The sequence below is a fragment of the Ochotona princeps genome, chromosome 2 (genome assembly GCF_030435755.1).
Source record: "Ochotona princeps isolate mOchPri1 chromosome 2, mOchPri1.hap1, whole genome shotgun sequence".
NCBI lineage: Eukaryota > Metazoa > Chordata > Mammalia > Lagomorpha > Ochotonidae > Ochotona > Ochotona princeps.
Genome location: NC_080833.1, coordinates 165,916,063 through 165,939,633, shown reverse-complemented (window position 1 = coordinate 165,939,633; position 23,571 = coordinate 165,916,063). Strand labels below are relative to the sequence as shown.

Genomic DNA, 23,571 nt, shown 5'->3' with positions numbered 1-23,571 from the left:
ACACACCCAGAGGCACAGCAGATGACAGCCCGAGGACTAGTCTTCAAAATATGTAATCCGATCTATTCTTCTTCCAACAAAAACCATCAAAAAGTAACAACATAAATTTCTTGTTCTATGCAACACCAGACTTTTTAAGCGAAATTTCATCTCTTATTTTGTTCCATAGTTAAATGAACAGTATTTAGGAGCTTACTGTAACAGTTTCACTGACCCCTTCCCTAAGTTGTCAAAAGAGAAAAGGACTCTACCAGGAAATGGCTCAAAAGTTGGATTCAAACCATGAGGAGCAAATACATAATGGTGGCTAATAGCAATAGTGTTTATTAACACAAGACACTGTCCTAAGTACTTCACATTTACTCATTTCATTTCCCACACCCTCTAAAGTAGGCATTAATATCCTCAGCTTAGAAGCGAGGAAATTGTGGCACCGAAATGCAAGCTGAGTGGCAGGCGCTGTAGCTCACCAGCTTAAACACCTGCTTGGGACGCCAACCCACATACCACTTTAGAATACTGGCCTGAGCTCCAGCTCCATACTAGCATGGCTGGAAAGGAAGACGCAGACAGCCCAAACACGCTGGTCCCTGCTACCCAACATGGAACACCAAACTGAAGTTCTGGACTTCTGCCTTCAGCCTGACCCAGCCTCAGAGGTTGCAGGTATTTGCGGGGGAAGGGTCAACTTGTGGATAGAAGAATGAATTCTCTCTCTCTCTCTCTCTTCCTCCCTCTCTGACACTCTGCCTTTCAAATAAATAAATCTTTTTAAACATGTCAATGATTCACCCAAGCTCAGAGTTACCACTATTTGAATCCCAGTGGTCCTAATCAAAATATTTTCTAATTTACTACTCTATCTGGAACTAGATATTTGAAGACCCATGAACCTAAGCAGACAAATCCTAAGAAAAAAAAATCATTAGTAATAGCTAATTTCAAACTAATTCAAAATACTCACATTTCAAGCCTTATTTCAAGATTATCTACTCAAGAACATCTTGCAGCGGGACAAGTTTGGGAGGGGTTCGGGCACTGGGGTTGGGGCAAAAACAGCTCCCTGCAGTGTGGCAGCTGTGCAGGATGCCCCAGCCAGGCTGGACCCAATGCTGGGATTTCAGGCCAAAGCCACTGCCGAAAGGCAGTGATTGAGTCCCAGACTTTCTCCAGGCCTGAAAGAACTCTTTCCTCGGGGTAAGTACACAATGAGGGAAACTTGGGAACTGGATTAAAGTCCTAGTTCCGCCCTGTCGCTACCATCTTGCAGCAGGACGAGTTTGGGAGGGGTTTGGGCCTTGGGGTTTTGGCAAAAGCAGCTTCCTGCAATAAGGCGGCTGTGGGGAATGCCCCAGCCAGGCTGGACCCAATGCTGGGGACTCAGGCCAAAGCCATTACCAAAAGGCAGTGACCGAGTCCTAGGCTTTGGGTGGCCAGCACACCAAGTGGTGCCAGGCTCTGCCTGCTGGCCACCCGGCAACGAACTCTGGGGTTTTAGGATATGTAATTGCTGATAGAGACACCCATGAATAAGGGCAGTATTAGTGTAGGGGAGAGATGCATTCTGGGTGATTCCCAGTAACAGGGTCACGGAACTTTCGGGCAAGCGTGGGGACTGAGACCTGATGGTTTGGAGGGGAGTATCCATAAGATCTATTTATTTGAGACAGAATGATTCACCAGCCCACAGGGGAGTCCTGAGATGGGCTGGTAGCATAGAACATCACTGACTGCCACACACCAGTCCACACCAAAGCTATGGATGGGGGCCTGTCTGGCAGGGCTAGGTACCAGTGGTGGTGGAATAGTGGACTGGTCACACTTGGCAGGGTAAAAACACTAACCAGCACACAAGAGAACTAGGTCCGAGGGTAGACTCTGGGGGAAGTGTGGGCCAAACCCGGTGGAAATACAAGTCCCGCTGGTTAGCTCGTGAACTGGGGTGGTGAAGGGCTGAGCCAAGTGTGACCACGAAACCGACCATCACTTACAGGTAAAGGAACCGACAACAGTCTGGGCAGGTCAAGGCAGCAGCACCCGAAGGTGCATCCTAATAGGATGTGGGGTGGGGTGAGCAACTGGAAGGGGATGGAATGGGCAGCGCTGAGCAAACCTCAACTCACAGAGAAGAACAGAATTCAGGATGGAGCACAGGTCATGCTGAGCTAGGCTCTTACACCAACTGGTCTGCATAAGCCAGGGATACTAGGCCACAGCATCAAAGGCAAAGGCTGAGACAGGAGAGGGGCTAAACTAACTGGGTCAGAGCAACCACTGGCACACACAAAATCTAGGGCTGGGAACAGACTCGGTTGGGGAGCTGTGAGAGTGCACCCTTGCTAGGTTGGAGTTCCCACTGGTGAGTGCAGGGGCTGGAGTGGGGGCTGCGTTCTGGTCTGGATATGGTTGCAGTCTCCCTTGGCACAAGTGTGAATTGGGGCTGGGCACACCGAGCCAAGCTAAACACCAGCACCATCTGGTGCTCATGAGAACCTGGGTAGATTGGGTAGATGTAGGACAGACTAGGCTGGGTCTCTGCCCCTACAGAGCCATGTGTGAGCAGTGCCTGGGTATGGACAAGCCTTGCCTGGGCTGAAACATCTAACAGTAAGAACTGGAATGAACTGAAGGCCAGCAAGGAGGGCTGCCCCATGGAACCACCAATACATGCAAGATCTGGCATAGGGAGAGGTTCTGATGGAGGAGCTTGCGAAACTCCTCTGTCGGGACATAGTCCCTGCAGGTAAGCACAAGAACCACAATATGGAGCAACCCAGACCAGGCCAGAGGAAGATACCTACTGGCATACATTTGGCGTAGGTCAGGGGCAGATCAGCTGAACCCATTCACATAACCCACTGGCAAAGCCAAGCACCAAAATAGAGTGTGGGTCGAGCCGGGTTTGGTCGCAACACATACCAGTGTACTTTAAGGAATGGCAAGGTGGGGTGAGCCGTACCAGATGTGACTGCAGTGCCCAACAGCACACGTGAGAACCGGGGGGCCGGGGAGGCAGGAGGCAAAGCTGGCAGGGGAATGTAGGCTGCCCTGCTGGACAACCACTCCCACTGGAGAGTATGAGTTGGGATGCGGGCGGACCAGACCAGGCAGGGCTACAGCACCTGTGGGCCTCATGTGAGCTAGACTGGGGAAGGGACAGATTGGGGTGACTGTTCCAACTGGTGCAAGCAAAAATTAGAGTGGGTGAGGGTTGGTTAGGCTTTGCCACATCATCAGATGGCAAAGGCTGGCACTGGGGGCCAATTCTGTTAAGTTAAATGCCAGAACCACATGGAGAGTGCACAATCCAGAAGTTGGAGTGACCTAGTAGAGAGATAGTGGGCACCTCCCTCATGGGTAACCACTCCCACTGGACAGCACAAACACCAGGACAGGGGCAGGGGTGGCTGGACAGAAAGGCACCTGCCAGTATGTGTGTGGGCTGGATAGTAGGTTGGTTGGGTTGAACTAGGCTTCAATGCCCATTGACATGTACGAGAGCTAAATGGGATGTGGAACAGACTGAACAGACTGAACATACTGGCAAGCATGAGAACCAGGGCAGAGGGCAGGCCTGGTGTGGGTTATGGGGAGTCACCCCAAATAGGCTGCAGCTCCCACTGGTTTGCGTGAGGGCCGAGTATGAAGTGGGCAGGATCGAACTGGACTACAACACCCATTGATTCAAGCGGAAGACAGGGCTGGAAACAGAAGTAACCCAGCAATTGCAACAACCAGCATGTGCACAAGCTGATTGGGTGACAAACTGTGCCGGACCCCGTACTGGCAAGCACACACAAGAATCAGGTCTGGGATCACCTCAGATGAAATTTCTTTGGAGATCTCTCCAACTGAAATGACGATCTCAGAACCCCAACCATGAAGAGACGATGTCAGCCAGTGGATTCTGACGAGATTTCATTGTGATTGAACAACAACATTGGCAGCCATTCAGAATTGCTGAACTATCAAAACTGCTTCAGCAGGACCCTCGGAGCGTGCTTCACATCAGGGTCCTGGGGTGGGTGGGAGGCTGGGTGGGGCTTCTCCCTTTGTTTCTCCCCTGACCCCAGATACAGGGGAAAAAATGATGATTAGTGTGGAAACAATGGTATTACCCACTTTCCTGTAGCCTTGACCCTTTGTACCCTAAACAACTAAATAAGATTGTTAAAAATAAAAGATTATCTACTCAAGAAGAAAACTGTAATCAAAAAATATATGAAATTGGTAATTAAAAGTGGAGTCCTGGGCCCGGCGGCGTGGCCTAGCGGCTAAAGTCCTCGCCTTGAAAGCCCCGGGATCCCATATGGGCGCCGGTTCTAATCCCACAGCTTCACTTCCCATCCAGCTCCCTGCTTGTGGCCTGGGAAAGCAGTCGAGGACGGCCCAAAGCATTGGGACCCTGCACCCGCATGGGAGACCTGGAAGAGGTTCCTGGTCCCGGCATCGGATTGGTGCGTACCAGCCCGATGCAGCTCACTTGGGGAGTGAAACATCAGATGGAAGATCTTTCTCTCTGTCTCTCCTCCTCTCTGTATATCCGGCTTTCCGATAATAAAATCTTTAAAAAAAAAAAAAAAGTGGAGTCCTATCTACTTGTCAACAGTTTCATTATCCACTATTTTTAAAACCAATTCACTGCCTTCAACCATGCTTTTTTGCATCTTTCTCATTTTCTACTCTGAGATATGAAAAAGGCAGATTTCACAATATTTTAATCATTTTCTGTTATTTAAACATGAGAAACTCAGGGGTCAGCAACATGGATTAAGCCTCAGCCTGTGATACTGGCATTTTGTTTGGGTGTCAGATCTAGCCCCAGTCAGGAAGGGCCTAGTACCCACTGGTACACGAGACCTGGGTCTGGGAGTCAGCCTGGGGGGGGACTCAGTGAACTCCCCTGCTGGGCCACAACTCCCACTGCAGAGCACGTGATTCAGGCCTGGATGCTGCTCAGGCCAGGCATGGTATCTCCAACTGTTGGCAGGTATATGGGTTGTTCTCGAGGGACTGGGCAGGGCCGAGCCAAATCTTAACACACAGGTTTGTGCAGGAGCCAGGATAGAGAGTGGGCCATACCGGGCTAGGTTATCACACCTACCAGTTTACATGAAAGCCAGGGATGGGAGCAGATTGGGCAGGGTTAGGCTGCAGCACCCACCAGCAGGGATTGAGACTGTGGGCGGGAGGGGACAGGCCAGGCTACAGCAACCATTGGCAAAGGCCAAGACAGGGGTGAGCTATGCCAGCCTGGGTCAGAGCAACCACCAACTGCTCAAGATCTGAAGCTGGGAACAGGCCTGGTTAGGGAGCTGAGGGGACACCCTGGGTGGGTGGTGGTTCCCACTGGTGAGTGAAAAAGCTAGAATGGAGGTGGCGAACCAGACTGGACATCACTACAGTGTTCCTCAGCATGGGTGTGGACTGGGTCTAGGGTATGCCAGACTAGGCTAGGCTCCAGCACCTGCTGGTGCTTGCAAGAGCCAGGTGGGTGTAGGATGGGTTGGGCCAGATCTCAGCACCCACTGAACCACACGAGAGCTGGGTCTGGGCATGGATAAGGCATGGCTGGGCTGTAGCACCCAAAAGTAAGAGCCAGAATGGGTGTGGGCTGATGGGGCAAGGCTGTTGCCCCTGCGAGGACAGAAGGTAGATTAAATCTGGGCCAAGGACCTCCTGGTATGGGCAGGATCTGCTAAAAGGAGTTCTGATAGAGCAGCCTGGGGAACTCCTCTGTCAGGATGCAGCTCCTACAGGTGAGTGTAAAACCTGAGGCTGAGGCAGCCCAGACCAGACCAGGCTATGGTACCCATACATACGGTCAGGTCTGAGGGCAGGCTAGGCTGGGTCAGTTCAGAACACCCGCCAACAGATGCGAAAACAAGGACAGGGTGCAGGATAAACTCAGCCTGGCCACAACACCAGCCAGTTCACGTTAGGGCCAGGACTGGGGGCTGGCTGGGCTGGGCTAGACTCTAGCAACCACTAGCATGGAACTGGAATGGTGGCGGAGGGTTGGGGGGACAGGCTGGGCCAGAACAAGCTATAGCACCTACCAACAAATGCCAAAGCGGGGCAGGCCATGCCAGACTGGACTCCAGCACCACCAGCACACTTGAGATCGAGTGGTGGGAAGCGAACCTGGCTGGGGGCAGCGAGGACTCCTCTGCTGGGCCACTGCTCCTGCTGGTGAGTCTGAGAACTGGGGCCCAGAGCAGACCAGGCTAGGCAGGGCTACAACACCCACTGGTCTTCAAGTGAGCTGGCTTAGGGAGAAAACCAGGCTGGGCTAAGTGACTATAACCACTGGTACATGCAGGAGCCAGAGTAAGTGCAGGCTGATTGGGTTCTGCCGCAGATTAAGCTGGCAAGTGTTGGGACTGGGGGCAAGTCCTGTCAAGCTACACTGCAGAACCACCTGGAAAGTGAAAGATACGGGGCTGGGTATGCGCATAGTAGAGAAACTGTGGGCACCTCTCTGATGGGCTGCAGCTCCCACTGGTGAGCATGAGAACCAAGGCTTGGGGACAGGTAGTAACACCTGTTAGCCTAAGTGTGGGCTAGTAGTGGGGTCGGTTGGGCACAGATAGGCTGCAGCACCCATTGCTGCGTACAAAAGCCAGTGGGATGCAGCACAGACAGCACTAGACCAGTCTACTGCACACACTGTCATGTGCAGGAACCAGGGCTGGGGATGGGCCTGGTGCGGGTTATTGGGGATCGCTCCAACTGTTGGGCTGCAGTTCCTGCTAGTATACATGAGGGCCAGGTGTGTGGTGGGTTGAGTTGAGCTGGGCTACTGCATCTATTGGTTTGTGTAAGAGATGGGGCTGGAGACAGAACAGACCCAGCAACTGCAACCCACCAGTGTGTACATGTAGGCTGATGTGGGTGACAGGCTAAACCAGACCCCATACTGGCTGTCACACACAGGAGACAAGTCGGGTCACTTCAGACAAGGTTTCTTTGGGGGCCCTCCCAACAGAACTGCTGGACTCAGAACTCCAAGCCCTGGGAGAACCACAGGATCTGTGGTCTGAACATGGAGTGCCTGTGTCAGAATTGGGACTCCTCAGTCGCTGAAGACGGTGCAGTAGACTGATGGGCTCAGATGCACCTGGGGGCTAAGGCAGTCCATTAGGGCCTGCAGAGGACATCCAGTAGCATAGCAGAGGATGGAGGACAGAACAAACTGGACAAATCTTCCGGCCAAGCATTAACAGCAAGTATCAGGGCCAATGACTCTGAGGTAGACTGTGTCAACCAACGGATCTTGGAAGGATTTGCTCATCCTTGGATCAGTGAGATTGAAGTATTTCAGAACTGTTGGAACCACTTGAGCAGAACCCTCAGAGCATGCTCCACATCAGGGATCCTGGGATGACGTCGATGGCTCTCCCGCATCCCCGGGTACTGAAGTGGTTGGGGTGCTGGGTGCGGGTTCTCGCCTTCTCTTCCCCCTTTTCCCAGATACAGGAAGAAGAAAAATAAAATTGGAAACAATCATCTCATCCACTTTGCCCTATTTCTCACCCTCTTCCTACCCTAATCTGTAGTCCACAAGGGTATGCATCCTTCTCAACTTTGTAAATATCACCAAAAAAAACCCTTTTTTTTAAATGAAAAACTCAGGGGCCGGCACCTTGGCAGAGTAGACTAAGCCTCGGCCTGGGACACTAGCATCCCACTTGAGTGCCAGTTCTAGCCCCGGCTGCCCCACTTTTTTAAGATTTATTTTCTTATTGAAAAGTCAGATATACAGAGAGGAGGACAGAGAGGAAGATCTTCCAACTGCTGATTCACTCCCCAAGTGCTACAACAGTCGGAGCCAAACTGCTCTGAAGCCAGGAACCAGGAGCTTCTTCTGGGTCTCCCATGTGTGTGCAGAATCCCAAGGCTTTGGGCCAACCTCAACTGCTTTCCCAGGCCACAAGCAGAGAACTGGATGGGAACTGGGGCAGCTGGGACATGAACTGGTGCCCATATGGGATCCCAGCACATGCAAGGCCTTAGCCAGTAGGCTACCACGCCTGCCCCAACCCACCCCAGTTCTGATCCAGCTCACTGCTTATGTCCTAGGAAAGCAGAAAACGGCTCATGCCCTTTGGCCCAAGCACTCACAGGGTAGACTTGGAAGAAGCCCTTAGCTCCTGGCTCCTGGCTTCAGATTGGTTTAGCTCCAGCCATTGTGGCCATCTGGGAAGTAAACCAGCAGGTAGAAGATCTGTCTTTTTCTCTTTCCTTCTCTCTGTGTAATTCTGCCTTTCAAATAAAAATAAAATAAATCTTTAAAAATTTTAAAGAAAAACTTCCACTTCTCACTTCTACTAAATACTGCCATTCATTTCTACTAAATATTGCCAACTGAGACCAGTTTTTGGGTGTCTGATATTCATTCACAATGAATCACTATCAACAGCTGAACTAAAACATGGGTCATATAAATCCGAGAAAATATCAACAATTCTCAAATATTTTTAGGTTGTCATTCAAATAGCAGTACTAACAAAGGGATCAATAGGTACCTAATTAATCAGATGGGGATTAAATACTCTAATAAACTATAACAGATCAACAATCCATGTTTTTATACCTCCCAAAACATCACTGCAATGACAACTAAGAAACTGTGAGGGGCCCGGCGGCGTGGCCTAGCGGCCAAAGTCCTCGCCTTGAAAGCCCCGGGGTGCCGGTTCTAATCCCGGCAGCTCCACTTCCCATCCAGCTCCCTGCTTGTGGCCTGGGAAAGCAGTCGAGGACGGCCCAAAGCATTGGGACACTGCACCTGAGTGGGAGACCTGGAAGAGGTTCCTGGTTCCCGGCTTCGGATCAGCACAGCAACGGCCCGTTGCGGCTCACTTGGGGAGTGACTCATCGGACGGAAGATCTTCCTCTCTGTCTCTCCTCCTCTCTGTGTATCTGGCTTTGTAATAAAAATAAATAAATAAATCTTAAAAAAAAAAAACCGTGAGAAATACAATGCAATTTTCAGAAATCCAGTGGTGAACAACAGAAATTAAATAGAATTCTCAAAAAAGGAAAAAAAAAAAAAAAAACAAAAAAAATACCAAGATGCTACCTGCGAAAACACATACATAAAACCTGGCATAAGAAGGAGTTAAACTATCAATCTCACTGCCATATGTTACATGAACAAAAATGATCGCCCTAGCAATCAGAACCATCTCAAAAGTTTACAGAACACAATTTCAAACAATCAGACTTCTGGATTCAAATGCCATAAATTCTATTTTTTTACCAATATTTTGTGGACATCTGTATTTTTACAAGAGGCCCAAGTCATGCTGACATAAATAGTGAACCATCAGCACTATATCCACCGGCCAAGAGCCCCTGACTACAGGAAGCTAAGCAAGCACTGCCAGCGAACAGCAGACGGGTCAGGATGTTGGCCTCTGCTGCGACAGATTCCAGGAGAGGTCCAAAACACACGCACACATGCTTACACATACAACATACATGCATGCGAAAAGAAACTCAGTGGGGGCCACCTGTTCTGCTTGCCATAACAGTAAGAAACAAAAGTTTTAAGTTGCGCAGGATCCACAGGTTGCCACAAAATTAGAATTTTAACTAAAATTCAATTGACTGAAACTAACCAATTGATCCCTCAGCCTCATTAACCACATTTCCAGTAGTTCACAGCCACATCTGACTAGTGACCACATCCTGGCGAACCCAGGTACCGAGCCATGCGTGTCCCACACACAGCTGGGTCAGCCAATGCGCTCACCCAGATCCCGCCCACCAACGTCGCTCTCCTCCAAACACAACTAAGAAGACTTGCCAGTGACCAAACCTGCACCAGTCAGATACCTGGCCTCATTCCTCATTTAATGATAATGTAACATATAATAATTACATATTATGTAATAATAATAATCTGTCCGTGCCGACAACTCACATGCCAGTTGTTTTGTATAAATATTATCTCAACATCATCATTATTTGGTAAGTCAATTCCTCTGCTTTATGGATAGAACTGAAGGTTCAGAGGAACTTTACATCTAATCAGTAATGAAACAGGATTCAAATTAGCCTACAGGAATCCAACTAAAATAAAACTAACATAGAGTAGACTAGAAGACACATGGAAAGCTAAGTAGTCATTAACCACTATGCCTACTATTCACACTGTCTTCAAGAATATCTTTGAAAAGGTAAACAGGAGGTGGTTCTGCAGTGTAGCAGGTAAAGCCATGGCCTATGGCAGCAGCGTCCCATACGGGTCCTGGTGGAGTCCCAGCCGCTCCACCTCCCATTCATCCCTCTGCTAATGCCTGAGAAAACTGCAGAGGATGGCCCAAGCGCTTCAGGTGCTGCACCCACACGGCAGACACAGAACTCATCGCTGGCTGCTGGCTTCAGATCAGCCCGACTCGTCATTTGAGGAGCTAACCAGAAATGAGAGACCTCTCTATTTCTCCCCATTCTCTCTACAACTCTGCTTTTCAAAAAAATAAATAAATCCTTTGGGGGGAAAAATGGTGGTGGTGGTAATCAAAGGGGGTGGGGACGGACAGCACCAAGAGCACAGGGAAGGAAGTCTCACAATGACAACAGGGCAGCACTCACAGGAGACCCTCCACCCACGGGCTCGCCCCAGCCAAGCACCCCAAGACACTGTCTGCCGACTCTCCCCTTCTAATACATGTTTAATTAGTCATTTTCTAGTGGTATTTTATCCTCCCTCTGGGCTTGGTTATGCAACAAAAAAAACTTACATTATTTTAGAATGCAGACACTAGGTACACTTCCCATTGTAAATTACTAATTTAATGCCTAGGTGTTCAGGCATCTCTCCCATCGGAACTTCTCAATATCAATCAATTATGTGTTACTGACCAAGCTCCATCAATCCAAGATCAGGTGAAAAGACCAAATTCTCAGCAGAACCTGGACCACAGTTCATTCATCAAGGTAAAGACATTCTACGAGGCTCTTGGCAGCCAACGGCGTTCCCTGGCAACATGCTGACCTTGAATGCAACTTCCATTCAAATTCTACTGCCATGTTGTATCAGTCCTCACAGCAGAAGCCTTGACAACTGTAACTACCCAAATTCTCTCAAATCCTTTCCTCTTCAATCCTTTTCTTTCTTCAGCATAATCACAGTATAGAAATTTAGCAAGTTCCCAAAAACTCTACTGAAAGCAAATGTGTATAGAAACTGGAATATCAAAGTTAAAAGAGAAATCTCACTGTCAGAAATTCAAGCCAGGTCTTGTGCACGGATGGCAGCTTGGGTCAGCGCCAGGGTCTCCCAGGGCATCCATTGGTGGAAAGTTAGAGTTCAAAGTCAGTACTGGAAACTGAACCCATGTACTCCAATGTAACACCTACGCATCTTAACTCTTCGCCTAAAACCCCACTTCTAAACCAGTCTTTAACTAGAATGCATGAGAACCATACTAAGTGGTCCATGTGATCTGACAGACTGACTTCCGGTTACTACTACAGAGTATCTGAGCAATTATTAACAACATTTACATTCACAGTATCTCTTGGGCCTGACTGCGGTGAAGCCACCATTTCATCACAGCGTGTTGGCATGAGCCAGATGCTCAGCTTCCAATCTGGCTTCTGGCGCTCTGGGAGACCCGGATGGAGCTCCTGGCTCTTGGTTTCGGTTTGGACCAAACCTGACTGTTATAGCCATATGCAGAATGAAGTAGTTGATGGAAGAGCTTTCTTCCTGTCTCTCCTTGTCACTCTGTCTTTCACACAAGTACTTTTAAAAATCATAAAATTTAAAAGCAATGTTTGTTTGTTTTTCTTAAGATTCAGAGGTCAAAGCCAGAATCCAGGAACTCCGTCCAAGTCTCCCAGATAAAAGAGGCCCAAGTACCTGGGGCATCTTCTGCTGCCTTCCCAAGTACATTAGCAGGGAAGGGAATCACAAGCAGAGGCCGAGACGCACATAGCACTCTGATTTGGGATGCCAGCTCACACATGGCAGCTTAACCCGCTGTGCCACACCAGTCCCAGAGAAGCAAAGAATGCTTTCACACCAGCGGGTGAACTTCAGCAAGGTACCCCAGTGCACAGAAGGGCAGCACTCCCACCCTGGACTCTGCCATCGGCTAGCTCTAAGACTGACCACATTCATACTGCGGCCTCTGCTTTCAATTTGTCCATCTGTAGAACAAATGAGTTAAAGTATTTTTAACTCTAAAAATCATTCCAGGGCTGAAATTTAAATTTTCACTAGAAAACTGAGAAAAACTAAATTAGACACTCACTAAAAAATCACTTTGGCCACTCACACTTACGAAAACACATTTGAGAATACCAGTTAAGCAGCCCACACCCCGTCTCTGAGCGAGTTCGCTAATTGGCTGTGCTCTGGACTCCGGCCGCGGGCTGGTGTAAATCCTGGGGAGTAACGGGGAGGGCTCGAGGCCACAGGGCTGGCTCTGGGGAGACAGATCCAGTTCCCAGCTTAGAGCCTCAGCTTCGGTCAAGAAGGCTGCAGGCATCGGGGCTGGACCAGTGGAAGCAGGTGCTCACTCACACGCAGGGGCCCTTCTCTCATTCTCACCTCCTTCCCTCCCCCTCTCCACCCCTCTCTCCCCCTTTTTTCTCAAATAAATACATAATTCTCAAGAAAGAAAACACATGAGAATTTCACCTCAATTTTTGAAAAAGAAGGAAAACACAGATACAGTTGAAATTGAAGGGGAACATTTGGAATTGGAAGGACAGAAGGATTTAATTTGCTTTTTCTTTGCTTTCTGTATTTCCTTGCAGTAGAAACAGTGAATAGCTGAAGAAACATTTCATGATTAAGTTTAGATAGAGCCTGGGAGCCTGAGAGATAAGGGGCACCTGCAACTAGCCCCGCCCCTAATTGCATGGCCCCCTCCCTGTTTAGGTTTAGGGTTCCCTCTACCTGTTTATGTTTAGGGTTCCCCTTCCCTGTTCATGGTTATGGTTTTATGGTTTTGTGATTTTAGCCTTGGTTTAGCCTTTAAAAAGGATGCTATACCATGACTCGGGGTCGATGCCTAGCCTCCTGCGTGAGGAACTGGCCCCGGCCCCAGCGCGCTGGTGATTGAATAAAGACTCTTGCTTTTGCATCAAGCCCCGTCTTTGGTGGTCATTGGGGAAACTCACTCTCTCGAGACAGATGGTCGGTGTTCCCTGTTGGGGGGCCTTACAAAACGAACACAAGACACAAGCAACCAGGAGGACTAACAATCGTGGTCCAATCATTGTTCTCACCTGGTTTTCTCCCTCACACCTCAAGCTTAAGAGCAATTTCCTAAAACAAATGCCACAGGTAACAAAAATCAACGAGGATGAAGAGCAGAACTGAGCACACCCCAAGGGAGGAGTTTTTCAGTTTCCCCGCAAAGATACTGTTAACCAACTGTTCCCTTGTTACACTGAGCTCTGCAGGAGAAATCATTTCAGCCAATAACACGGTACTCACGAGGGGTCAGGTCACTTATTTAGTCCTTGCAGTCCTCCTTTCAATACCGTCCCATGATCAGCCCCACCTGCACCTGAGGAGCCTGAGACACAGACTCGCCGAGTGGTTTGACTGAAGTCACTGAGCCAGCAGGCTGGTTTGCACTGGAACAGCAACCTGGCTGCACAGTGTGTCTTTCATGTGCGTTATTAACATAACAGCTCAGGATACAAAATAAAGGGCAAGCAAACCAATCACTACCCAAGTCACGTGACCTTGATCACTTAACCTCTTCAACCACATTCCCACATAAAGTCACAAAAGGAAATTGGGCTAAATAATCTGTGAAGTTCTTTGCAGGCTTAATCTTCCGTGATGCATGACCTAGAAGCCAAATGGCCACAACTGATTCACTCTCATGTTCCTCTTTAACCGGATCGCCTTGCCTTTGTCTCTCGTCTATCTTCATAAAGTTCTCTACTCACCAGCTGCCAGCCCAGTTATATTTGTACTGATAACCTTGAAGGAAAATAAATTATCAGAGACCACACTACTCTACCTCGAAACTATGCAGAGACCCAAAACTAAAAATAGATCAGCAATTACTACACCATGTGGTAGGATGCAGCAATGGAGCTCAAGACAGGTCAGACCAAATGTATGCATGTCTAAATGGCTATGTTTAGGCATCTTTCATAAAGGAGTATGATGTGGGAATTCAGAGCATGGGTTTTTACAACTACTTCTTTGATTTCCACAGTCAGCAGTTTTAACATAACCAGTGTGGGCTCCAAGATTCAATCTCTCCCATCTTTAAACAGAGCTAGCAACCTTCCTAAATAGCTTGCTACAATAAAGAGAAATATTTTTAAAGTGCTTACCATGGTGCCTAAGCACAAATTACCAACACTGTGGTCATTGTAAATGACCACATTCTAGATGGACAGCCTTCAGCAAACAGACTAATCTCTCCAAGTGTCTTCATTAGTAACATGCTGACAGTAAATCATAACGTGGGTAGTTCAAAAAGTCCACGGAGAGGTCCTTGCATCCCATTATCAAAGAACCCTGCCACTTCTAGTACTGGCTGCTCCGCTTCCGCTCCGGCCTTCCTGGTTCCTCCAACTAGGCAGCAGGCACTGGGGGCCAGCAAGTTCAGAGATTCGGGTGCCCCCTTGCCACTCACAGGGATCCCCACAGGCTCCAGGCTCGCCTCACTGGCTACTGCAGGCATTTGGGGAGTAAACAAGCAGATGGCAAAATCCCTGCGTGTGTGTCTGCCTTTCAAATAAGATGAAAATATACTAACCAATGTAAAAGTTTACAGGAAATGGAACTAAAAGACGGTGTACATTTTCCACAAAATGCTTTTTTCTTCCAAAATCGTTAAAATTAAATGAGGTAACACACGGAGAGCAGCTGACACCTAGTTTCTATCTGTTCAACGAATGTTAATTCTTATCCCAAAAACAAGCTAACCATATTTCTGGTAACTGAATTCAAATGAAGGACTGGAATTCAGGATCCCATGAAATCCAAGGAAGCCAACTTTTCTGCACTGTCCCTTCAGTCTGGGACAGAACTAGGGACTCCTTTATCTTGCTTTGGGCTTTCACAAGACTAGAAAGTCGTTTGGCAGGCTACCTTCAATATGCTGAAAGAAGTCCTAAGAAACCAACTCAAAGTAAGGTACGGAGGAACCAAAATCCTTCCAGGGAATACATGAGGTTAAACCTATTCTAACATCCTACTTCAGTTGCTTCTTTCACTCTTATTTTTTCAAGGGAGTTCTTATGAAGCTACATTAAATAATAATAATAATAATAACAACAATAAACCTACATAGAACAGGGAGTGGAGGGCAGTGGTGCAGCAAGCAACCTCCACCTACAGGTTCGCCATCCCAGTTCGTGGGTTTGTGCCCTGGCTGCTCCATCTCCCATTTAGTTCCCTGCTTACGACCTAGGAGAGCAGCAGAGGACAGCCCAACTCTTTGGGCCCTGCACTCCTAGGAGAGACCTGGAAGAGGTTTCTGGCTCCTGGCTCACAGCTTCAGACTGACTCAGCTCCAGCAGTCACAGCCATTTAGCAATTCCAACAGCTCATTCTGCCACTCCTCCTCTCTGTAATTGTCTTTTCTTGTATTGGAAATTCAGATACACAGAGAGGAGGACAGAGAGGAAGATCTTCCATCCATTGATTCACTCCCCAAGTGGCTACAATGGGTGGAGCTGCTCCAGAGCCAGGAGCCAGGAACCAGGAGCCTCTTCCAGGTCTCCCATGCAGGTACAGGGTCCCAAGGCTTTGGGCCATCCTCGACTGCTTTCCCAGGCCACAAGCAGGGAGCTGGATGGGAAACGGAGCTACCGGGATTAGAACTGGCGCTCATATTGGATCCCAGCTTGGGTAAGGTGAGGACTCTGGCCACTAGGCTACTGCACCAGATGCATAATTTCTTTCTTTTTTTTTTTAAAGATTTATTTATTTTTATTACAAAGTCAGATATACAGAGAGGAGGAGAGACAGAGAGGAAGATCTTCCGTCCAATGAGTCACTCCCCAAGTTACCACAACGGCCGGTGCACGCAGATCTGAAGCCGGGAACCTGGAACCTCCTCTGGCTCTCCTACACGGGTGCAGGGTCCCAGTGCTCTGGGCCGTCCTCGACTGCTTTCCCAGGCCACAAGCAGGGAGCTGGATGGGAAGTAGAGCTGCCGGGATTAGAACCAGCGCCCATATGGGATCCTGATGCGTGCAAGGCAAGGACTTTAGCCGCTGGGCTACCATGCCTGGCCGAAAAATAAGCAAATTAAAAAAAAAAAAAACCAAGAAAAAAAGCCACATAATATGTGATGTCAAGTTTCTCTCTGAGACAGTCCTGTTTTGAACACTCCAAGCCATCACTGGCTGCCTCCTAGGACACAGTAGCAGGAAGCTGGGATGGAGGCAGAGCAGGGATTGAACCCTACGTACTATGCTATGGGATGTGGGTGTCCCAACTGATGATCGACCCTCCACACCAAACTCCCACATGCTCAATTTACAGCAATGTTCCAAGTTCTCAATCAGCAATTTTCCCCTTTGGCTCCTACTGCTGCAGCACCTGGGGAGTGAAGCAGCAGATGGAAGATCTTTCTATCTCTCCTTCTGTTTGTAAATCTGCCTCTCCAACTAAAATATATAAATTAAAAAGAGAGAGAGATCTGAAAAACAGATCTTACAAGATATATATATATATATAAAAAATACATCCCAAGAATAGAATTCATTGTGAATGACGGTGGACGTAAAACTATTTCAAAGAGCTATTTGGTAACTACGAATTTGGCAAACTTGTTGTCCGGGCTATTAGAGTTACTGTTTTAATCCGTAATTTGTTGACCAAAAGGTGGTGCTTGAGGCAGAGCTGGCAGCTCTGCCATATCCTTTATCTTCCCTGTGCATGGTGGGTATTGTTACAGTTACTACTGATTGTTTGCAAGTGTTTTATAAGGCTAGTTTGATTAAAACTAGATAATACTTACAAATCCTCTGCACTACAGAACCGTAACTAGGCTACCACTCTCTGCTGGATGGGAACAAGCGAGAGTAGCAATCTATTCCACAGAACGGCACGACCTCCTGAGTCAGAGCACCTCACCAATCCATTAAGTAAATAGTGACAAAACTTGATTTCCTCATTTTCTTAGGTATGATATAAAATTAAGTTTTAATATGATCTTCCATTGTTCCAACTGAATTTTGGGAATACTCAAACATGAAATCCCCAGGCAGAACACTCAGTCAGTCCCTCAAATGCTTTCTGGATTAAAAGCACAGGGGAAGGCAGGCCTGATCTTCCATGGTCACCCCAGGTCACATCAGATTCCTGGGTTCTTATGATCTGGGCCTTCACCCAAACGCTGATCCAAAATCAACCTTCAGGGATAGATGCACTAGTATAATCTTACAGGATACTCACCCTCACACACTTTACAAAGATAATGAAGAACAGTTAAGAGTTCATTCATTTATAAGAAACATTTGCAAATGTCAAACATCTTACTGACACAATCATTTATAAGAGATATCTTAAATAAACTGTACAGAACGTTCATTTGCACAAGTAATTGAAAGAAAAAGTGTGGTTTGTGCCCCATCGGGTGGCCAAACTGGAAATTTCAAACAAGTTCCAGCAAGGCAGGTTCCCTACTAATGAAGATAACACCTTTGGGAAACCAGCGCCCGCATCTCCGTTCTCACGGGAGAGGTCTATGGAAGCAAGGCATGACAACATCACAGCAATGCTGCCTTACACTTGGGGAAGAAAAAGGAAGGATCTCTCTTTTCTCAAATCCTGCAACTAAAAACTCCTGATTTCACTTTTTATTTAATCTAAAGGGGAGTTTTGCTGGGTTAACTTTCTATTCACACACCAAAATCTCACCAAAATGTATAGAAAACGATGTTATTATAAAAAGATCTTTTATAAAACAGTTCCCCTAAGTTCTGTTCTCTTCATATATCAAACACAATTAAAACACTAAAATGCTCCAAAAATTGAGTTGGCTAGGTCCTCACGTAATATAGCACTGTAAGTTTATAAATCATTACGTTCAAGTTCTCGGACATTACAGATGAAGAACTTCACATGCTAGAAAGAGGAAATGATTCCATCAGGGTCACACACAGCTGGTGTGACTGGAATCCTAATATGCTTACACCAGGGGACCAACCGCATAAGCATATATCCCAGTGACCAATGCACTAGCTGTAAATGTCTATATCCCAGTGACCAAGGGACTAGCTGTAAATGTCTATATCCCAGTGACCAAGGGACTAGCTGCATGTAAAAATCCTGTCATTATTTTAGTACTTCATAAAACCACAATATACACTTTTTAAAAATCATTCCCAGTTCCTAAGAAACCAAACAAGTTGAGGACATGGGGGAACGAACAGTCCACAGCCTACAAAAATAACCTTTTGCTGCTTCTGTTAACGCCTTGTAAAATATTAACATGATCATGCTAGTCTGAAACTGCTCTGTTTTGATGAATCCATTCTAGAGCTCCAAGATGTACGGACACCGATTCTAAATTATTTCACAGGCATCCTTAAGAAGCTGTGCTGGGGCATAAAAGCCCAGGACTCTCAGCAGCTCCAAAACTCTGGGGGGAAAGGACATCCATCAAACACCTGTCAGTCTCTGCTACAGAAAAGGACCTTCCACAACACAGACCAAGATTTATAACCAAACAGGTTCCTGGGAACAGAGAGGGCCTGCTCATCTCTGCTCAGGTCTTTGTTGACTGTGCACATGTGTCTGCACACGGACTGGCCCGGTTTCTTCCTACCATTTCTCCTTTCGCTGGTCCTTTATGCTCCCGCGCGTCATGACGTCACTGCTGGAGACTGAGTCTGTGAACTCCACACACTAACATGATCAACTCCAACACTTTTCAGGATGCACTGGGCTCCCATCAGTAATAGCTTGAACAGTCCAAAAAATGCCAGTGCTAAAAGTTAAAAACCATGGAACAAACCTTGGAAGGCTCTAGTCCTTCATTCTACTTTGAGGAAACAGAACCTTGGAGAGGCAAAAATATCGTCTCCTTGGCTCACGGCTGACATGCACAGGGACTCCTTACTGTGCTGCCGCGTACAAATACTACACGATTCAGTATTACACGTAATCAGAGATGTGAAAAGGAATTACTGGCTTCTAAATAATGCTCTGCCTAATTCAGATAGGCATCACTACCGCAAAATGACATCAAAACCAACTAGCAAACAGCTGGGATGGCTTCACAGCTCCAGAAAGCACTGTGGATGAGAACCGGAGGGTAACACGCTGAAATTTCACCGCCAGTGCCTGAAAAACCAACCCAAGTGCCTGTTCCACCAGCCGTGCTTCCCACACACCCTCTTCATCGCCCAGAAGCTACATTTTCTTGCCTTGTGACAAGTTCCTTGTCCCCGGCAAAGGTTAACTGTCTGTTTTCCTAAGAATTTACAACCAGCTAAAATTCTTGAACTCTAAAAACTCTTCTTCACACCCCTTTATTCTTTTTAAGGAAACGGCAGTAACTCTTTAGCAATGTCACATATAACACAAAGACTACAACCCTACCGAAATGTCTTTGATGGCTCTGCCTCACAAAGAAAAGCATCTCTTATTTAATTAAGCCTTGCCATCAATGAAGCTATCCAGGACTGGAAGTCACACAGTGGGACTCGATGGAATCGACTGTACGAAAACATAAAAATAAAATCATTAACTGGCACAAGAAAGACATTGAGTCCAATGTGCTGAGGCATTTCCTGTCTGTGTCCTACCTAGGGTGCCCATGTGGGGTGGAATACCGACAGACTGTGTGGACAAGGGAACCCAGAGCCAGTGTGCCTGCTCTGACACCACAAATCAAGAGGTAACTGCACCGCAAACTGACACTCAGGCGGCCCCTTCCAGTCACGGACAGTGTAAGCACACACACTTCTCCGAAACGGTTAAGTGTTGAAACACTCAGAATGCACCGCAGCGCACCTTGGCCACAGAGCCCAGGGCCTGCATCAGGCACGGCAGGCTCCCTAACAAGTGGAAGCTGTGCTCCAGCACGCTCCAGGCCCGGCTTCCGTGAAGAACTGGCAGTGGTGCTGAAAATCACGGGGAGACAAATGCTCGACCAATTCCCTCCTTTCAACAAAATCCAGCCTCTGGACTCCTGCCAAGGCTTTAAAACTGACCAAATGGTATTAGAAACAATAAATCTACAACTCCACAGGCCGATACGTTAGTCCCCTATTTCATTCTGACAAGATGTGGCCACAAAACAAGCTAAGCAAATTAAGTGACAAGAAAATACTAAGCACGCGAGGCCTTTCCCTGCTGGCAATAACCAAACAGTGTACCTTGCAAGTGAACTTACTTGACCTTCTTCAAGATTCTGTTTAACCTGCCCACCTATGCCCACGCTTTCCGCGTCTTGTTCAATTACCGCAATGCCTGTATGAATAAATACACTAATGGCTACCACCTAAACATCCCTGAACTTACCTAAGAATTAAACAGAGAACTGCAACAGTGTGATTCACAGTGAGTTTATGCTCTTTGCTCCAGCACTCCACACTGACGTGAATTCCTGGAGATTACACTCACACATTTTTCTTGGCTGAATTGCCAGTCACTGAGCATAACCTATGCAGCGCCTAAAGGCCATCGGGAACCCCGCCTTGCGGACACACAAATGGGTTCATTATCTTTACTTTCCCCTGTAGCGCTGTAACATTCCTTACCACTATCTATTAAATACCTTCCAGGAGCAGTTAGAGACATCGGGGAGGGTGAGGGGTAGATTTTACAATAGAGTGACGTTCACCATAGCCAACAAAAACTTAGCAGAAAACCTGGGCATCTCAATAATTCTCTTCCCTCCATCCCACAATAACAGAAGAGCCAAAAGCAAAGACAGGCTTCCTCCGGATACTTGATGCAATCGAGCTAAAAAAATTTAAAAAAATAAAAACCACAAATCACCGTGTCAGCACAACAGAGCACTCGATGACAACACATCGGCAAAACTATACCCACTGCATAGATGATGGGAATGGAAATCAAGTTTCAACTTGGTTACAAAGCCTTTTGTCAACACGGGCTCCGCGGCAGGAAAGAAATCGCCGGAGGGGTGCAGGGCGAGCAGCGGCGAGGCGGCCGGGCCAGCGGAGCCGCCGCGACCCCGGGCTGCCCGGCACCTGCGGCTCGCCCGGCTGTGCCCTTCCTCCCCGCCCGCCGCCTGCATATCCGTTACCCCGGCGGCGGGGGAGGGGAGCTCGGCGGGGCCCGGAGGCGGCCGGCCGCGCCGGGGATGCGGCAGTGACCGGCCGCGGCCGCGGGGCAAAGTCCGGCCGGAGGACAGGCGGCCACGGAGGTGCCGAGCGGCGCCACGGCCGCCCCGCGGAGCCCTCCCACAGCCCCGGCCGCCGCCGCCGCCGCCGGTACCTCATACTGGATGTACTGCTTCCTCCACTCGGGAGTGATGTGCGCGGAGAGGTGCTCGGCGAACTTCATCCTGCCGTGGCCCCCTCACTCCCGCTCGGGTCCAGCGGCTGCAGGCGGCGGCGGCGGCGGCGGCAACGGCGACTCCGACTCCTCCCCACATGGGCCCCGGCGCGGCGCTGCGCTTCTCTCCTCCTCCGCCGCCGCCGAGGTCTTCTCAGAGCCGCCCTCCCGCCATCTTCCTCCTCCTCCTCTCCATAGCCCCGCCCCGCCCCGCCCGCTGGACGTCATCGCCATGGTAACCGCCTACGCCGCGCCGGAGGGGGCGGGGCCTGAGGGCCTCCCCGTGACCCCGCCCCTTCTGGGCCGGACGTGCGGAAGGCGCCTCCCCTGACGGCTTCCGTCTGGCTCGTGCGGGCCTGCAGCTGCTCCCTGCCGCTCGCCTGCGAAGCAGCAGTGTAGTTATTGCAGTTAATATTAATACTGTAGCAACAATGGTCCCACGCAAGACGCTGATATTTGCAAAGGACTCTGCAAATATTATTCCACTTTTGTATTTCTTTCTCATAAGGTCTTTTAGGTGGATCGGCATTAATCCAAATTGAATAGCTGAAACAGATCAATACCGCACCAAATGTAATTAAAGATTTATTTCTTTTCATGGGAAAGTCAGATTTACAGAGAAGGGAAATAAAAAAAAAAATCTTCCGTCCTCTGGTTCACTCCCGAAATGACTGCAACGGCTGGAGCTGAGCCGATGCAAAGCCGGGAGCTTCTTTTGGGTCTCCCACGCAGGTGCAGGGTCCCAAGGCTTTGCGCCGTCTTCGACTGCTTTCCCAGGCCACAGAGAGCTGGATGGGACGTGGAGCTGCCAGGACAGTAAAGGGCACCCAAATAGGATCCCGGTCTTAGCCACCAGACCACCTTGCCAGCCCAACCAAATGTAGTTGAAGGAACAACACTTGCAGGCTCTAAGACTAGGTGCTTAATAAATGTTTGTTTAATTAAAAGTGCTGGTGCCGAAAACAAGCTGCTGCTTCTGAATTTCGGTGCAATTGTTTGCTGTCAGAGCAAACAGACCAGTACCAACACCCAGACCCAAGCCAGGAGCAATTGGCCTCGTGACTGCGCGTCTCGGGGTGAGAAGGAGAATTTTGATAATAATAACAACAACAACTAGGACTGATTGATCACTCGCTGCCTTTCTATGTACTTTGTTCTTTGATTCAGTGTCCACGAGACTCAGAGGCTGACAAGGCGGTTCCTTTGCCTGGCTCACTTTTCTGTGATTGCAATCTCTGCTGTTGGCTTTTTTAACTTCCTCCCATCTTTTCCCCGACTCATGTCCAGAGAAGGTCTGCAAACCTCCGAACAGGCATGAGGCGTGATAGAATGCGGGCGGAGGCGCTACGTGTTTTGGCTTCTGTTGTCGCAAAGCCTCAAGCTGTAGTGAAAGGGGTCATCAAATCCAGAATCCACAAGGAAGAGGAATCCTTCCGCCTCAGCCTCACCACCCTCTGCCAGTCATCAAGGCGAAGGGTGCGGGGCAGGGGGAAGTCGCAGGCCGCAGAGGAGAGCTGTGCCACCAGGAAGGAGGCACGGCCACAGAGGGGAAATGACTACTTGGCGTGCCCAGAAAGGCAGAACCAGACTCAGCAATAACGAGGCGCCTGGGATGCTAGGCAGACCTGGTCCACAGGGCAGGCTCCTGACAGCGCCCCTTGGAGACCCAGCGGGCAGCGCCTGCTGTGCCCAAGATCCTGAAACCGTGGTCCAACCCAGGAAAGAAAGGAAATCTTCAGTAAGCGCTCTAAAACCAAAACTTCTAGACTTTTCCTCACCTGTGATTGGTAATCCTATCACCCAAACAGACATGAAAACTTCCATTTATCCACAGAAGTAGGTTTAATGATAACTTCGCCTTCCTGGCATTGTTTCAGAGATGTTGCTGACAGAACATCTACTCTATGCAGAGCATTCTGTTGGGTAACAAGAAAGGCAATCTGAACCATTTTACCCTGAATTTGAAGGTCCCCTGCTTTCGGTTTTCTTTGTGGATAGGAAAGTGATCCATTGCCAGAAAAAAAAAAAAAAAAAAAAAAACACTTTATAAGAGTACTAATACTCTAGTCATGCCTCTTTAGAAAGGGTAATTCCAA

At 48.4% G+C, this 23,571-nt stretch overlaps 1 protein-coding gene across 1 annotated transcript in view; it reads right to left on the bottom strand.

Moving 5' to 3' along the window:
- The window catches only part of XPR1 (xenotropic and polytropic retrovirus receptor 1), a 209,739-nt gene extending 188,056 nt beyond the window's left edge, over window positions 1-21,683 (bottom strand). The window contains exon 1 of the mRNA XM_004598637.4: window positions 21,416-21,683. Within this exon, the coding sequence (XP_004598694.2) occupies window positions 21,416-21,484 (69 nt within the window). The 5' untranslated portion in view covers window positions 21,485-21,683. The remainder of the gene's footprint in view (window positions 1-21,415) is intronic.
- Between the last annotated feature and the right edge of the window lie 1,888 nt (window positions 21,684-23,571).